The following is a 17,573-nucleotide window of genomic DNA, read 5'->3' as shown; positions in this document are numbered from 1 at the left end:
CCACGACAAGGGCCAGGTTCAGGGTTAAACTTGGGGCCTGAAATAAAGTCACTGTAAATTCCTTTGTAAGTGAGGGACTAAGTTCAATACCAAGCTGTGTAGGGGGAAGAGAGAAAAGAGGGGAAAAGAGGGTTAGAGTTCAGAGACATTTTAGAATGAGGGTCAGGTATAGGGCAAATCCAGGTTTGAGCTGGGAAGAAGGTAAAGGTGAGGGTCAAATGAAGTCCAGATGGAGGTAGGATGGGATTCAAGTCAGAGTCCAAATGGAGCTTAGGATGAGAGTCAGGGTCAAAGTCAGACTGGGATTTAGGTTGGAGGTCAGGGTCAGTGTTGGTGGTCAGGTTCATATCAGGAATAGAATAAGGATCCCGGCAGGGTCCAGATGGAGACTGAGATAAGATTCAAGATCAGTTTTCAAGTCAGGGTTAGGATGAGAGTTAGAAACCAGGTCAGTCTGAGGTTAGGATCAAGGTCAAAGTCAAAACATTAGGTTGAATTTGGGGACTGTCAGAGCATGGGTCCATCCAGGGCTGGGCTGAGGGCTGCCAGGGTCCACAGGGAGGAGCAACCAGGCAAGGCCCTGGCGAGGGGTCCTGGCTGGACTGGGGCCGTGCACCTCATACTCCTGCTTGAAGCCATAGCCTTCGGCCGTCTTCATCTGGTTGATGTGCTGCAAGAGGTCGGCCACACGCACCGCGGGATGCAGCTGCCCCGTGTGGTACGGGGAGCCCTTCCGGCCACACGGACGCCGCGGTGAGCCCCCCAGGAGACTGCTGGCCTCAGTGACCCCACCACTGCGCTGGTCTCCTGTAGTCAGAGAAAGGGAAAGGGGTTTCTGATACACACGGGCCCCAGCCTGGGGAACCCCAGATGGACTCAGGGGGCCGAGGGAGGGAAGGGAGCACGGCCAGCGTGGAGGACGCCTGGGCTGTTTGCTGGAGCCAAGCAGCTGGCTGGGCCCACCCTGTGTGACCCTGGGTGGCCCCTTCCCTGCTGCATCTCAGTTTTGCCATCTGTAAACTGAGGGGATTGGTTCATATGAACTCGCAGGGCCCTTCTGGTTCGGCCCTGCCTGCTGTGATCCCGTGGTCCCCTCACCCTCCTGGGCTCCCCTGCAGGGCCCACCCCTCTGTGACTTCACGTGCTGCCTGCAGGGGGAAGTGCTCAGCAGAGCCCATGACATCCCTCCTTCCTTCCCCTCTTCCAGGGAACAATCTGGAACATTGACAACTCCCAGCAATTACCCCCATTCAAAGACAAGAAAGTCCCGAAACTAGCTGCTGCTGCCACCCCTTCTGCAGATTAACGGGAAGCACCTGAATAGAGGCGTTTCTCCTGCGTAAGCATTTCCATTGTCAGCCTGTGCGTAGGCTCAGCCCGTGGGGAAGAGGCGGAGAGGTTCACAGTGCTCCACGTGCCCCAGGAAACTATCCTCTCCCTCCAGACCACCCACTTCCTGGCTCTCCTGGTCAGCATCCCCAAGGACATCCCACCCTGGTCCTTAGATCAGGTCCTGGGATTGAGAAAACAGTCCTGCCCAGCCACACCCACCTTCCAACACTCACTCCCACACACTCATTCCCTTCTCCTGGCCTGGGAGAGGTGCAGGGGCTCATTCTCCGCGTGTCTCACCGCTGATCTCTGCCCAGCGGGGCCTAGATGCCAGCCCTGTCCCTGCCCTGTGCCTTCACACACGCTTTTCCTCTGCTTCAAACACTCCCCCCTTTACGCCTGGTGAACTCATACTCATCATTCAGGTCTCAGCTAAAATGACCCTCCTTGGGGAGCCTTCTCTGGCTGGTGCCTGGCCTCTAATTCCTAGTCATGACTAACAGACAGAATGAATGCAGCACCAGGACGGACACCACCACCACCCTCCTCTGTGCAGCTCCACTTCCCCGAAGTCCAATCTCTGCCTCTTCAAATCAGGGAGACTGCAGGCCCAGCTTGGGTTCCCCTTCCCGTGCTGAGGTTTGAAAACTACCTCCAAGTAGAAAGGTGATGCCAGGCAAGGCTCACCTCGTGTGTTTCTCTTCTCTCGGGAATCACAGTCATGAGGTGCCTGGTACCCGATGTCTGAAAACAACTGTTTCACGTATTTTATCCAGATTTCTAGCTGCTTACAGCTGGAGGGCAAGTCATGTGCCAGTTACACATTTGTGGTCCAATGCGCCAAACCCTTAGTTTTTCAGATAGGGAAACTGAGACCCAAAGAGGAGAGATTTGCCTAATGTAGTGGTTGTCCAGGTGTGTTCCAGAAAATACTGGTTGTGCCAGATGACTCAACGGTATTCCATTAAAAAGAAGAGGAGGAGGATGAGGAGGGGTTCTACGTTTTAAAGGAGTCTGTGAAATTGTTTTAAACAAAAATAAGTAGGTGTTTTTTTCCCTGTTAAACCTCTCAGGGCTTCCAACAAGTTAGTGTGTATTTTAAATCTCCAAGAGATGGAGGAAAACAGCAATGTTTCACCTCCCTCTTTCACCACGGAAAGCTTGTTTCATGAAACATCCTCAGGGGAACACAGTGTAATATGGTGATTAAGAGACACACTCTGAAGTCAGACAGGCTTCAGATCAAATCCCAACTCTGCATGTGACCTTGGGGATATTAATTACTCTCCAGAAATTTCCCTTTTCATATGACAAATGAAGATTAAAACTGTTACTCTCCAAGATGATGATGTAAATATTCAATAAGATAATGTGTATGAAACACCCAGCCCAGTGCCTGGCACATGGGCACCTGCAGATGGTGCTGTTGACATGATCAGGAGCTTCCAGGAAAGGCAGGAACCTCTGGAGTCCCAGAAAGCCAGGGCAGCTGTTTGACAAGAGGTGGTCTTTCTGTCTTGGTCCTTCTCCACCCTAGGATCTTGGTCCAGGACCTGACAATCCTAAAGACCATCTACCACAAACACACAAGACAAGCACAAAGGTTTCAAGAAAAGAAGATTTCTGCTGGCTCAAAGAACTCAGAGACGAAGGGGTCCTAAGTGTTCTTCGTGGAAACCATGCCAACGGCTCCATAGAGAGCTCTCTGGCTGCAGAATCCAACAGCTCATCCCAGAGATCTTGAAGGCTTGGAAGCCCTGATACAGCCTCACAAGTAGGCATGGAACCATCTTGCAATGGGTGAAGACAAGCAAAAAATCCCACTTGCTTGGGGTCCAGACAGGAAGCCAGAAGCAAAGCTGGGCGGCTTCCAGCTGAGCCCGAGAGCAACACAAGATGTTCTACAAATAAGAGCACCCGAAGACAAAGGACGATGAACAATGATGCTGCCAAGAAGACCCTCCATTTCCTGGGGCCCAGAGAAGACAGGTCCTTGCTCTTCTCACCCATGAATTACCATGGGATTTCACTCACACTCACACACACACACACACAAACACACACACACACCACTCCCCCCACCCCACCTCTCCCATACACACACATACCCCGAGAACCAGCTTGCCCACAGCTGGAAGCTCCTGAAAGGGAGGAAGAGAGGAAGGAAGGTAAGAGCCAGTTATCAGCTTCAAGGTCACCACTCAGGGGCTCTCCCAGGCTCTCTCCAGCTCCATTATGATTGTCGGACAATTTGGGGGAGTAACCACTGGACAGTTGATGTTTTGTGGCGAGGGCTGAGGCCCACACTGGGTGTGCAGTCGGAGAAACCTGAATTTGAATTCTGACTCAAGCCGCTTGACCTCTCTGGACCTCAGTTTCCTCATTTGAAAATGGAGATCCTCAGACTTTCCTCAAAGATGGGCACTTTCCCCGATTCCCACCCACCCTCAGATGAAGACAGGCCACCGGTTATACAATCTAGCAGCATATTATATTTTTCCTTCACTATCTGCAATTAGCAAATAACTTTAAAGAAACACAGTCTGTAATAATAGCTAACAATATCTAACATACCGAGTGCTTTCATATGCCTAGCATGATTCTTAAGTCATTCAATCCTTAGAATATCCCTATGAAGTAGGTGCTATTGTTATCCCCCCTATTAAACAAGGAAACTGAGGCCCAGAAGGGTTAAGTTACCTGCTCCTTAAGTGGAAGCATCAGGATTCAAACCCAGGCCCAACTGACTCTGGGATCCTGTTGTCTTTCTCTGTTTTCCTCTCCCTGATAAAGGGGCATTTGTGGTGTCAAATAAGGGGCACTTATTTGACGAACCATTTGGCCGGAACCCACTGGTTCCCACACAGGTCAAGAGCTCCGGATGGACAGGGCCCAGAGGGTTTGAGGGTTTTCATAGGCAAGATCAGAGTCGAAGGGGGCATGTTCCAACATCTTGGGAACATCCCAGCTCAACATTTACTCAGCATGGGAAGTCCCTATTTAAAACTTCCATATTGAGGATACATCAAAATCAATATGGCTTTCTGTTCTAAACCACAAAACTCTGGCCTCCACTGTTTGGAAAGAAAAGAAGGAAGTGGCGGCTAGACCAGCATGGGGCATAAAGAAAGAGAGAGAAGCCTTGAGACTGAGCTCCAGTCTCCTGAATACACCTTGAGCTTCCCAGCCGTCACACCTTCCCCGTGTCCTGCATCCTGCCTTCAGCGGCCCCGCCCTCCTCACCATCAGTCAAATCTCACCCATCTCAGCCGAAACCCTGACCTCCCCTGCCCAAAGGTGTATCTTCTCAAGACTATGGCAGGACTCACTGTCCCCACTAACCCCTGGCAATTAGCCTAGTGTGGACTTCCCTGGGTCAATCTCATCTCCCCAACTAGTCAGTGAGTTCCTTGGGAGCAGAACCCGTGTTTCCTGGCTCACTGCATCTCTCCGTAAGACTCAGCAGCAAGGCATGTGCCCACACCACCTTCACCTCCCACTCCCCCCAGCACCCACTTGAGTTTTCAGCCCAAGCACACCTCTCCATGTCGTCCTCTGTGCCCGCCTCCATGCATTCACACATGCTGTTCTTCATGCACAGTTGCCTTTTCCTTCCCATCTCTGCCGGTCCAAATCCCACCTGGTCCTCTAGTCCCAGCATGATACAGCAGAAACAGCAATTTGCAATTCAGAAAGACCTGAATTTAAATCCTGACTCTGCCACCTTCTGCTTGATCTGGACAAGTGATTCTCCTCTCTGGGTCTCTGTTTCCTCATTTGTAAGATGAAGGGTTGATAACAGCTACTACTGTGTGTGTAAATTTAATGAGGGAGGTCACAAAGAGAACGTGATGCATAAATGCATGTCAATGAATTTGAAAACATAAATGAAATGGACACATTCCTAGACAACTATAACTTACTAAAAGTGTCTTGAAAAAAACAGAAAGCTTGAATAGTCCTTTACCCCTTTAAATAGATTGAATTAAAAGTTTAAAATGTTTCCATAAAGAAAACAACAAAAAAAAAGATTATTTCACAGGTGAATTCCACCAAACTTTCAAGGAGTCAATTACTCCAATCTCCCATGATAAGGAAAAAAGAGAAGAGCCCTCAATGCTTTTTTTTTTTTCTTTCCGGTACGCGGGCCTCCCACCGCTGTGGCCTCTCCCGCTGTGGAGCACAGTCTCCGGATGCGCAGGCCCCAGACGCGCAGGCCCAGCAGCCACGACCCACGGGCCCAGCCACCCCGCGGCATGTGGGATCCTCCCAGATCAGGGCACGAACCCACGTCCCCTGCATCGGCAGGCAGACTCCCAACCACTGCACCACCAGGGAAGCCCTCAATGCATTTTATAAGACAAACAGAATCTTAATACCAGAAACCAGACAAAGACAGTATAAAAAAAGAAAAATTATAGGCCAATCCCATTCAGGAATACAACTTTAGAATCTTGAACAGTATTATAATTATACTGAATCCAATAATTCATTTAAAAAAATTATGCATGATGACCAAGTTGAATTTACCCCAGGAATTGAAGGTTATTTTAACATTAGAAAATCTAAAAATGTCACTCACCTCACTAACAAACTAAAGGAAAAAAATATGGCATCATAGTAAATCCAGAAAAAAAAGCATTTGCTAAGTTTAATGCCCATTTAAAATAAAATCTCTTAGCGAACTAAAAACTGAAAGGAATTTTGTTAATCTGATAAGGCATTTCCTCCAAAAACCTATGGCAAACTTCATTCTCGCTGTTTTAATGTTAGAAGCATTTCTTTTAAAACCAGGAAAACAAGACAATGATTTCTGCTATAACCACTTCCGTTTAAGGTTCCAGCCAGTGCCATGCAGAAAGATAAGGAAAAAAAGGATAAGAAATGAGAAATAAGAAACAGAACTGTCAATATTCACAGATCCTTTGTACTCAGGAAATCTGAATGATTCTACAAATTAGAATTAATCAGAAAGTTTAGACCCTGAATGGCCAAAGCAATTTGAGAAAGAAGAACAAACCTGGAGGTATCAAGCACCCTGACTTCAAACTATACTACAAAGCTACAGTAATCAAAACAGTATGGTACTGGCACAAAAGCAGACATATAGCTCAATGGAACAGAATAGAGAGTCCAGAAATAAACCTACATACATATGGTTTATTAATCTATGACAAAGAGGCAAGAATATACAATGGGGAAAAGACAGTCTCTTCAACAAGTGGTACTGGGAAAACTGGACAACTACAAGTAAAATAATGAAACTAGACCATTTTCTCATACCATATTTAAAAATAAACTCAAAATGCCTTAAAGACTTAGGCATTTTTCCAAAGAAGACATGCAGATGGCCAACAGGCACATGAAAAGATGTTCAACATTACTAATCATCAGGGAAATGCAAATCAAAACCACAGTGAGATATCATCTCACACCCGTCAGGATGGCCATCCTCAAAAAGGCAAGAAATAACAAATGTTGGTGAGGATGTGGAGAAAAGGGAAGCCTCCTGCACTGTTGGTAGGAATGTAAATTGGTGTAGTCACTATAGAAAACAGTGCAGAGGTTCTGCAAAAACTTTAAAATAGAACTACCGTATGACCCAACAATTCCACTTCTGAATATTTACCCAAAGAAAATGAAAACACTAGTTCAAAAAGAGATATGCACCTCAATGTTCTTTGCAGCACTATTTATAATAGTCAAGATATGGAAGCAACTTAAGTGTCCAATGACAGATGAATAGGTAAAGAAGATATTGTGTGTGTGTGTATATATATATATATATATATATATACACACACACACACAATGGAATATTGTATATATATATATATATATATATATACACACACACACACACACACACACACACACACACACACACAATGGAATATTACTCAGCCATAAAAAAGAATGAAATCTTGCCATTTGTGACAACATGGATGGACGTGGAGGGTATTATGCTTAGTGAAATAAATCAGACAGAGAAAGACAAATATTGTATGTTTTCACTTATGTGTAGAATCTAAAAAGCCAAACAAATAGACAAATATAACAAAACAGAAACAGACTCACAGATATGGAGAACAAATTAGTGGCTGCCCGAGGGGAGACGGGGGGGAGGATGGGCAAAACAGATGAAGAGGATTAAGAGGTACAAGCTACCAGTGATAAAATAAAGTAGTCACAGGGATATAATATACAGCACAGGGAATATAGTCAATAATATTGTAATAACTTTGTATGATGTATAATCTATAAAAATATCAAATCACTATATTATATACCTGGAACTAAACCAACTATACTTCAATAAAAAAAAGAGTTTATCAAGGTGTATGGTTATAAGATCAACATCTCTACATATAAAAATCAACTGCATTTCTCTATATGACCAATACTTAGAAATATGATATTCTAAAAATGTATCAATACCATTTATGCTGGGAAAACTGGACATCCATATGCAAAAGAATGAAGTTGGACCCTTATCTAACACCATACACAAAACTTAACTCAAAAAAGACTAAAGACCTAAATGTAAGACCCAAAACTATAAAACTCTTAGAAGAAAACGTAGGGCAAACGTTTCATGACATCAGATTTGGCAAGGATTTCTGGGCTATGACACCAAAGGCATAAGCAACAAAAGAGGAAAAAAGACAAAATGGACTACAAAAAAACGTAAACATTTGTTCATCAAAAGACACTATCTGCAGAGTAAAAAGGCAACCCACACTATGAGATAAAGTATTTGTAAATTGTTCATCTGATAAGGATTAATATCCAGAATATATACAGAACTCCTAAAACTCAACAACAAAAGGACAAACAACCCAATTCAAAAATTCTCCAGATAAAATACACAAATGGCCAATAAACACATGAAAAGATGCGCAACATCACATCATTCAGCATTAGGGAAATGCAAATCAGAACTAGGAGATACCATCTCACATCCATTACGATGGCTGCTATAAAAAAAACTGTCTTGAACAGAAAACAAGTGCTGGCAAGGATGTGGGGAAACCTGGAACCCTTGTACACTATTGGTGGGAATGTAAGATGGTGCATCCACTGTGGAAAACAGTATGGCAGTTCCTCGAAAAATTAAAAATAGAACTACTATATGATCCAGCAATTCCATTTCTGGGTATATACCCAAAAGTATTGAAAGCAGGGCCCCAAAGAGATATTTGTATACATCCATGTTCATAGTAGCATTATTCACAAGACCTAAAACATGGAAGCAACCCAACTGTCCATCAACAGACAAACGGATAAGAAAAGTATGTGTATACATACAATGAAATATTATTCAGCCTTAAAAAGAAAGGGAATTCTGGGAATTCCCCAGCGGTCCAGTGGTTAGGACTCTGTGCTTCCACTGCAGGGGGTACGGATTCGATCCCTGGTTGGGGGACTAAAGATCCCACATGCTGTGCGGCATGGCCCCCAAATTTTTTTTAATAAATAAATAAAATATTTTGTAAAAAGCAATTTTAAAGAACACTTAAGAAAACAAAGTCAATTCTGAAAGATGCTACAACATGGATGAACCTTGAGTACATTATGCTAATGGAAATAAGCCAGTCCCTAAAGACAAGTACCGTATGATTCCACTTAATATGAGATAGAGTAATCAAAGTCATAGAGACAGAAAGTAGAATGGCGGTTGCCAGGGGCTGAGAAGGTAGGGAAAGGGGCGTTTAATGGATACAGAGTTTCAGTTTTACAAAATGAAAACTGATCCAAAGAGTCAAAGCAAATTCATCCAACAAGGTTTTCCAAGGAACTTGCAAAGATGATTCTAAAATCTGTAAGAAAGAGAATGAGCGCAAATAGAGCCAAGACACCCTTGATGAAGAACTAAGTTGGGAGGGCTTGACGTGTCAAAAATCAAGACCTAGATAGCTAGTTTGCTATTGGTACAGGAATCACCAAACGGGCCGATGAAAGAGAATAGGGAGCCAAAACACAACCTACATATGTATGGGAATGTGATATATGATAAGGGTGGCACTGCAAATCAGTGGTGAAAATATGAACCATAATACCTCATTCTGGGACAGTTGGTTTTCCCTATAGAAAAAATAAAATCCTTAATTCATATCACATACAAAAATCAACTACAGATGGATAAAGATTTAAATGTGAAATGCAAAATATTAAAAGTTTTAGAAAAAAGTAAAAAATATCTTACGACCTTACATAAGGAAGAATTCTTTAAGCAAGCACAAAAAATAGAAATCAAAAAGGAAAAGATTGATGAACTTGACTGAATTGAAATAAAAATCTGTTCATCCAAAGATACTATAAATAACCTGCAAAGATGAGCCACAAATTGGGAGAAGATATTTGCAATTCATAAGGGACAAATGAGTCTCATCCCAAATATATAAAGAACTCCTAAAAACCACTAAGATAGCAACAGAAAACCGAACAGAAAATTAGGTAAAAGACATGAACAGGCATTTTATGGAAGAAGAAACCTGAATGGCCAATGATGATTTGCAAATATATTCAACCTCGCTAGTAATCAGAGAAATGTAAATTAAGACTATAGAGAATTACCATCTTATACAAACTAGTTTGACAAAAGTGAAGAAGCCTGGCAAATTTTGATCTTGATGTGGAGCAATGGAAACTTACACCCTGCTGCTAGGAGTGAACACAGGCAAAGACACTTTGGAAAACAATTTGACGCTGTTTTATAAAGCAGCACAAGCACATACTTTATAATCCAGCAGTTCTACTTCCAGAATCTGCTGTGCAGGTGCATCTGGAGATCCATTGAAGAATGTTCACAGCAGCCTCGTTTGTAATAACAAGAAAACTAGGAACAAATCAAATGCCTATGGATGCCAGAATGAAGAAATAAATTGTGATATATTCATACAGTGGAAAGCTATACATCAGAGAAAATAAATGAACTACAGCAAAACTTCCACCTGGGTAAATACTGGAAACATGGTGTTGTGTTGAAAAATAGAGAGCAATTTCATTTCTATCAAGCTCGAAAACGAGCAAAATTATATAATGCACTGTTTGGGGACACATGCACATATGGTAAAATTACTCCCAAAAAGGCAAGAAAGTTATAAACATAAATTTCAGGGGAATATTTACACGTAAGAGGGAGGTAGGGGATATGGAAGGGGCACCCAGATGACGTTCAAATTCACCAGCGGGGTTCACCGGTGTTTGGTGTATTATTATGACTTTATGATTTTCATAAATGTTATTTTTTGTTCAAATCAGCACTAAGTAGAATAAAAAGACATGTGATGAAGCAATTTATGACGAGTTCCTAGCATATACAACTGACTCACTATACTCTCCCTGCAGGCCAGGTACAGCACTAAATGATGTGCACACATTCTCTTATTTAGTCTTCCAGCAGCCCTACCAGCAGAGATTATCTTTACCCTCATTTTATACATGAGGAAGCAGACATCCAGAGAGATTAAGCCACTTGCCCCAGGTCATGCACCTAAGGAGATCTGAGATGCAAAGTGAGGTCTGACTCCCAAGCACTTCCTCTCACACAGCAGGAAAGAGACTGTTCTGATCCCACAGCAGCGCTCCCTCCTCTGAGTCCCCAGAACTCTTCCCACAATTAACTTATGAACTCGCACTCCTCTTGGATGAATCTGTGTCTAAGTCCTCAATTTTCTTAAAGCTCCTCCAGTACAAAGATAATACCTGTGCCTTCTCTGTGTTCCCAGGGCTGGTGCTGGTACCCAGCAGGATGCTTAGTACTGTTGGTTCGGGGTGTTACAGAATCATCTGATGTGGGGCTCTGGGCTGTTGGCTCAGAAGTCTGGGGGAGGAGTGCCTGGGGGCCACGAGGAAGGGCCGGGCACTCACCCCGGGGGCTGTAGCCATGGCCGTCCATGAAGGAGAGGCCCAGCCGCTCATCCTCCTGCAAGGTGCTCTGGTCCGTGAAGCTCCGGTCCACGGCACTCATCATGTGGGTCTTCTCCTGGCGGTAGTTGACCGTGGCCTTGGTCATGTTCACTGGCTTCCTGCAGAGGAAGGTTGATGGGAGACATGGGTGCTCAGCTGGGCAGGACAGCAGCCAGAGGTGGATGGGGAAGTCTGGCAGTCAGGGGGCCTTGAGGCCAGGAGCCAGTCTAGAAGCATCTCTGGATGCTGAGGGGGCTCTGCCTCCATCCTTTGCCCACCAGACCCAGTGAGCTGCTGCCTCCCCCAAGAGGGACTGGGCAGGGTCCCTGTCCTGGGGACCTCTGCTGACAGCAAGGGATGGAACATCAGTGGCCTCAGGCTGGGATCTGCCTCCTAACTCTCACTGGCCCCGAGGGCTCGGGAAAGGGGAGGAAAGTCACTCCGGTGACTATTCTGGTGGCACGGCAGACAGTCACTGCACCCCAAACAAGGGAGACGCCTGCCCCAGCTCCAGCCCCAGCAAGGCCCGTAGGTAACCTTCCTTCCTCCGTCCTCACCACACAGCTGCCCTGGGAAATCTTCCTCCTGCAGTGGGGTTGGACTACACTCCTTCATGGCAGAGTCTGGCTAGTACTCGGTCAGTCTCATAAGTTTTCACTGGGCGCAGAATGACTCCAACCATGACTTCTTCTTAACCCCCAGAACCCCCAGGATGGTTGCACCACAGGCCACACCAGACTTATAAAGAAATCCACGCAGGGTCCCTATTCCCGTCACTGCCCACCAGTCCATCCAGCCACCAGCAGCAGCAGAGAGAGAAGGCGAGAGGCCCCGGCCCCTCCCGAGAGGGCAGAGCTTCTGGAGAGCCCCTGGGCAGGGGCCACACACAGCCCAGGCCTGCAGCCCAGCTTTACAGATGAGGATGGCCATTTGTGACCCCAGGGAACTCGGAGGAAAGTGGGAGGGAGGACGGGGTGGGGAGGCAAGGGCCACAGCTCCAAGACCGAGGGGCTGCGCAGCAGGCAAAGGGAAAGGACTTGGGACCTGCGCTGAGACTGGAGAAGAGCCAGGGCCCAATCACAGGGAAGGCTCGGGACGAGAGAGCCATTCACCTCTAGGCCCTACAGAGTGCAGGGTGTGGGGCAGACCTGAGAGAGGACTTCCGGGTCACGCGGGCTCAGGGACACTCGTCATCCATGGAGATGAAGAGGCCAGTGCAGGGATCCCCCAGACAAACAGGCAAACTCCACTCAGCCCCTCCTGGCTCAAGAGCCGCCTGGGGCCCAAGGGGGACAGGATGACCTCTGGGTGCCCCTCCTGCCAGGACCTCGACGTCCTTCCTGTGCTAAGATGGCTCTGTGTCCACGCTGGGGACCAGTGCTGCCGTGCACTGCGGTGGGTGCGGCCTTCCCAGTCTGGACAAGAGATGGCTCAGCAGGCCCAGGCCTCCAGCTCCCAGCCCCACCCGCGGGCTCTGGGCATCACCCTCACTGTGGCCCAGGGCAGAGCCAAAGACCCCTCTGGGGGCAGGTGAGAAGAAGCCTCTGTGGCTGTGACCTTGACCATCAACATAAGAGAGAAGGTGGAGGAGGAAGGGAGGTGAGGAGGGAGAAGAGGCAAGAGGACTGACAGAGGAGGAGGAGAGTAAAGGGACAATGACAAGGGGAGAGAGAGAGGGAAGGAGACGGAGGGAGGGACAGGTCAGACACCAGCAACCACAGGGAAGACAGAGGACAGCCCGTCAAGCTGGCTGAACAATGGTGCCCAAGGAGGGCCTGTCACCATGGATACCAGCCTAGAAGGTCTGCAGGGGTGTACCCCAGGGCTCTGGTCCCACCCAGACCTCCTGGTCCACTTGGAAGAAGAACCTGAAACACCAACCAACCAGCTCCACAGACACAGCCAGGAGGGACACCTCGCACTGAGGCCTCCAGCCCATCTCAGGGTGAGATCAAGCAGATGCCACGTAACATGGACACTTGGAAAAGTTCTGCATTAGGTTCAAAATTAGCTGCAAAGTAGAGAGGGAGGGCGAGCTGCCTTGTCAGCAGCTCCTGGAAAAGCCGAGCTGGAGGCTCCACGTGAGTTGATGGGGGTGTGGTTGCTGGAAAAGCCAGTGTGATGGTGGGTGACTTCGATGCAAGAAGAGGGTCCAGGGAGGAGGTGAGAGACCACCATCCTCTGGGCTGGCCCTGGGCCACCTGAGCCTGCTGTGCAAGGCAGGGACAAGCACAGGTACAGGGGAATGTTCTGGAAGGCTTGCAGGGTCAGCGATCACAGAGGCAGGAAACAGAGCAGCATGGACAGACCGTGGAGTCCGACGGGGCCTGGGTTGTAACCCCAGCTCTGCCTGTCCTGTGGCCTCTGAGGAGTCCCTTAACCTCCCTGAGCCTCAGTTTCCTCATCAGTAAAATGGGGTGATCACAGTGCCTCTTCTCAGGGTTGTTGTGCGAATTCTGTGTGAAGAACTGAGCCCAGGGGAGGTGCCCAGGAAACGGTGGGTCTGAGGAGCTGGGGTCACCAGCTGGAGAAGGGCTGGTGGCACCCTGGGAGTGGCGTGCACCGTGTGGAGAGCTGCCATCTGTCTGCCCCACACACATGCACAGAGCTGTGGATCCAGAGTGGGACCCAGGTGAGGACCTTCCTGGACGCGGACTGCGGTCTGACGTCAGGAGGTCCCACCCAGCAGGAGTGGCTCAAGACACAAGGGGCTGCCTCGGGGGCGAGAGGACACAGAGGCTCAGGGAGGTCGAGTGACTTGCCTGGGGTGGCTCAGCAGAGGCAGGTCTGAACCTGAGACCCTGACCACAAAGCCAGCTCTCCTGACCTCCACGCAGGAGGACAACAGGGAGAGGAGAGACAGAGCAGAGGAGGGAAGCTCAGAGACAGGGTGGCCGTGGAGCAGGGGCTGATGCCAGGCCAGGCCGGGGTGGGGGCAGGGGCTCCCCAGGAGGGGCGGGGCTCTGAGGCAGGTGCGCTACTTACGGGTAGTAGGAGTAGGCATAGTGGTCTCTCCTGGCAGCGTGCAAAGAGAACAGCACAGGTGGGCCACGGTCCTTCCCCAGGCCGGGCCCAGGGCAGCACCCCCAGCAGGGAGGGGCCTGGTGCTTTCCGTGCCGGGGACGGGGTTGGCCGGGAACCAACAGGTCAGAAGGGCCTTCCTTGACCCAAGGGCTGGCCGGGCTCAGTCTCTGAGGACCAGGACCCAAGGTCCCTTCTAGAACCTTCCCCAAGTCCACTGCTGGAGTGAGAAGGAGGTGGGGAAAGGGCCTGGAGGGAAGCAGAGCTTTCACACACAGTCATACACACATGCGTTCACAAAGAGAAACGCACTGCACGCTCACATATGCAGACACACTCATCTGGATACACACGCTCATACACAGAAACACAATGACACACTCATGCACTTACAAACACAGATATTTACACACATGCAGACACTCGTACACATGTATCCAAACACACACGCTGACACACAGGTACATACACAAACACACGCTCACACACAGACGCCTGCGCTCACACACACGGACACCCCCACTCACACACTCAAGGTAACTGCCGCACTCTCCCCTGCAGACAGTCCCCACTGCGGTCCCTGTGCCGCCCACCCCTGCAGGTCCCTCTGCCCCTGACGGGACAGCCCTCTGCACGCACCTGTGCCTGGGAGGGAACAAGTGGCCAGGGCAGGGGACACTGCGGCCTCGTCACCCACCCAGACTGCCCCTGGGTGTGGGGTCCATGAAAGGAGCCGGGTCACCCCCTCACGGGCACCCAAAGCACAGGGGGCTCAAGAGCCCTGACCTGACCGCCAGGTACCAGCAGCGAGGAGTGGGGGCAGGTCTGATTCCCAGCTCCCAGGTGGGGAAGCCAGTCCTGGAGAGTCACGGTCTGCCTGGGCATCTTGGGGGTCAGCGAGAGTCCAGAGCAGGCCCAGGACCCTGCCCCCAGAGCCAGCTCCCCCTGCGGCCCCGTCCAGGCCCCCTCCAGGGTCCTCCACTCACCCGCCCCACGTCACCCATCATGGGGGAGGGAAGGGAAGGAGAGCGGAGGGGAAGACTGAGGCCCAGCCAGGGCAGGAGATTGGCTCGAGGTCACACAGCATGTCACCCACCCCAGGGACAGAGGAGGGGTCCAGGGCCCTGAGCTGTTCACAGAGGCCCTGAGGGGAGGGGGGAGGGGCTGAAGGAGTGGTGTTCTTCTGGTATCAGCTGAAATATCATGACTTTAAAAGAGCCTTCCCTAAGGAGTCCCCCACAGTCACCAACTACATTACGTCCCCCTTTACCCTCTCTCTGCCCCCCACCCCGACACCCTGGTCTTTTCACAATTTGTAATTACGCATTTGTGCTTTTTCTAGTTTAATGCCAGGCCCCCCGCTTATAACCACAAAGCACAGGACAGCATCTTGGTCGCGTTTGCCACCACTGGATCCCCAGGGCCCAGGACAGTGCCCAGCACATTATATTCCCGAGATATTTTATTGAATTGAGTAATCAGTAAATGAGGAAAAATAAATAAAAGAACTCCACCTTTATGAGCTTCCATTTCCTCCTCTAAACAAGTGAGGTTAATAATAATCTCCCCACGGCAGCACGCGCTCAGCCCTTCCCTGCCCCCTCCTCCTGCTGGGTTGGCGGGGGCGGTTCAGGAGGACCCAAGTCCCCTGGGCCAGACCCTGGGGACACACAGCAACAAGACAGAACTTCCTCCACCCCCATGCAAGCTCTCAGTCCAGCAGGGAAGAGAAATACTGAGCAAAGCGCTGCAAGCCGTGAATGAAGTGCCGGGGGTTGGGGGGGGCGGGGCGGGGAGGGCTGCAAAGGGATGTGGGGAGGGTCTCTGGAAGCGGAACCAAGGGATCCATCCGGCCAGGGGCACCCCCGAGTTCCCCAGGGCAGGTGCATCCAGCCTTACTGTCCGCAGGGCGGACCAGGGTACACGGGGGCTAATTGGGAGCTGCCCTCCCTCCACAACCTCCTAATCTGTCCATTACATCTGAACACCCCCATCCCTGCCAGAGCTGCTCTGTCCCATGGCGCCCCACAATGCAGACTAGGGGAGCCCTCAGGAGCACAGTGGACCCTGAAGGTCGGGCAGGAGTCGGGGGATGCAGCGAGGTGCTACAGAATGGGACCGAATGGCTTTTAGAGGACCTAAGGAGGGGCAGGGGGTGGGGGGTGGGGTGGATCCTAGAGGCTTCCAGTAGCAGCTGCATAAAGTGGAGGGTTTCCTAGTGAGGCTCTGGCAGCATCTCTGACCCATCCTCTCCTGAGCCTGGCGCTCTCTCTGCAGGGGTGGGTAACATCCCCTACATTGCCAATCTTCCCTTGAGGGTAAATTTCTAGAGCCTCAAATACCACCTGCAACCCCCAAGATCTGACCCCTCCCTTACAGCCCTCTCTATCTGCACCACTACCCAGCCCCCAGGGCCTTGCCACTTACAGGAACCTACTGTGTGCCAGTTGTGGTGAGGCCCTTCACGTGCCCAGCCGTGAGGAGGATGGGCTTTGCAGTCAGGCCTGGGTTCAGTCAGGACCTGCCACTTAGCCAAGTGACATGGCCAAGTCGCTGAATGATAGTTTCCTGACCTGTCTAAGGGACTTAGACCTGCTTCGTGGGCCAGGATCCAACAAGGAAAAATTCTCTGATGTATTCTGAGTCCCAGAGGTGTTCGATAACTCCTGTTCTAATGGCTGATGTGTATAGAACTCCTGGCACAGAGTAATATTCATTAAATGATAGTTTAAAATATTTTGTCTCAGGAATCTGTACAGGGACTACGGGAAGGGAAAAATCAGAGCCCAGCATTCTGGACTGGACATCCCCACGCCACCCCATCGGTGGCATGCCCCAACCCCAGACTCTCTAGGAGAGTTTTTCTCCTATCATTGCCTGGCCTCAGGCAAGGGGGCCCTGGCCAGTTCTCCCTCATCTCCCTGGATCCCGCTTATCTGCTCCTGGCATCCCAGAGACCCAGAGCCAACACACCCATGTGTGCCCAGCCTGGCAGCAGCAAGGGCTACAGAAGGCAGAGCCCAGGCGGGGAGAAGGTGGAGCAGGCTCTGCCTCTGGCTCCCTGGGTGACCTTGGGCAGGTCCATGTCCCGTCTGGGCCTCAGCATCTCCATCCCTCAATTAGGGGCTTGAACCACAGTGTCCTGGGGCTGCCTGGCGGGGAATGCGGTGGGGTGGGGAGGGAGGGCAAAGGGGTCTCAGAAGCTCCCACCTGCTCCAACCCGAGGCTCCGCCTTCAGCTGCTCCATATACTGAGCTCCCAGGAGAGGTTTATTTGGTGTTTTGAAGATGGGTTCTGCTGCTTTTGAA

General features: G+C 49.6%; 1 protein-coding gene across 5 annotated transcripts in view; it reads right to left on the bottom strand.

Annotated features, from left to right (window-relative positions):
* Window positions 1-17,573, bottom strand: part of PTPRU (protein tyrosine phosphatase receptor type U) — an 84,076-nt gene that overhangs the window by 20,267 nt on the left and 46,236 nt on the right. For 3 of the 5 annotated variants that reach the window (XM_060017689.1, XM_060017707.1, XM_060017717.1), the window contains exons 15-16: window positions 11,206-11,363; window positions 617-807 (exon numbers count right to left, since the gene is read on the bottom strand). In XM_060017689.1, the coding sequence (XP_059873672.1) occupies window positions 617-807; window positions 11,206-11,363 (349 nt within the window). Of the gene's footprint in view, window positions 1-616; window positions 808-11,205; window positions 11,364-14,229; window positions 14,260-17,573 lie in introns of all 5 variants that reach the window. The other 2 variants (XM_060017680.1, XM_060017698.1) reach the window with 1 other exon arrangement.

This window comes from Delphinus delphis, chromosome 1, assembly GCF_949987515.2.
Source record: "Delphinus delphis chromosome 1, mDelDel1.2, whole genome shotgun sequence".
Lineage (NCBI taxonomy): Eukaryota > Metazoa > Chordata > Mammalia > Artiodactyla > Delphinidae > Delphinus > Delphinus delphis.
Note: the sequence above shows the minus strand (reverse complement) of the source record. Positions and strands in the feature narration are given on the sequence as shown.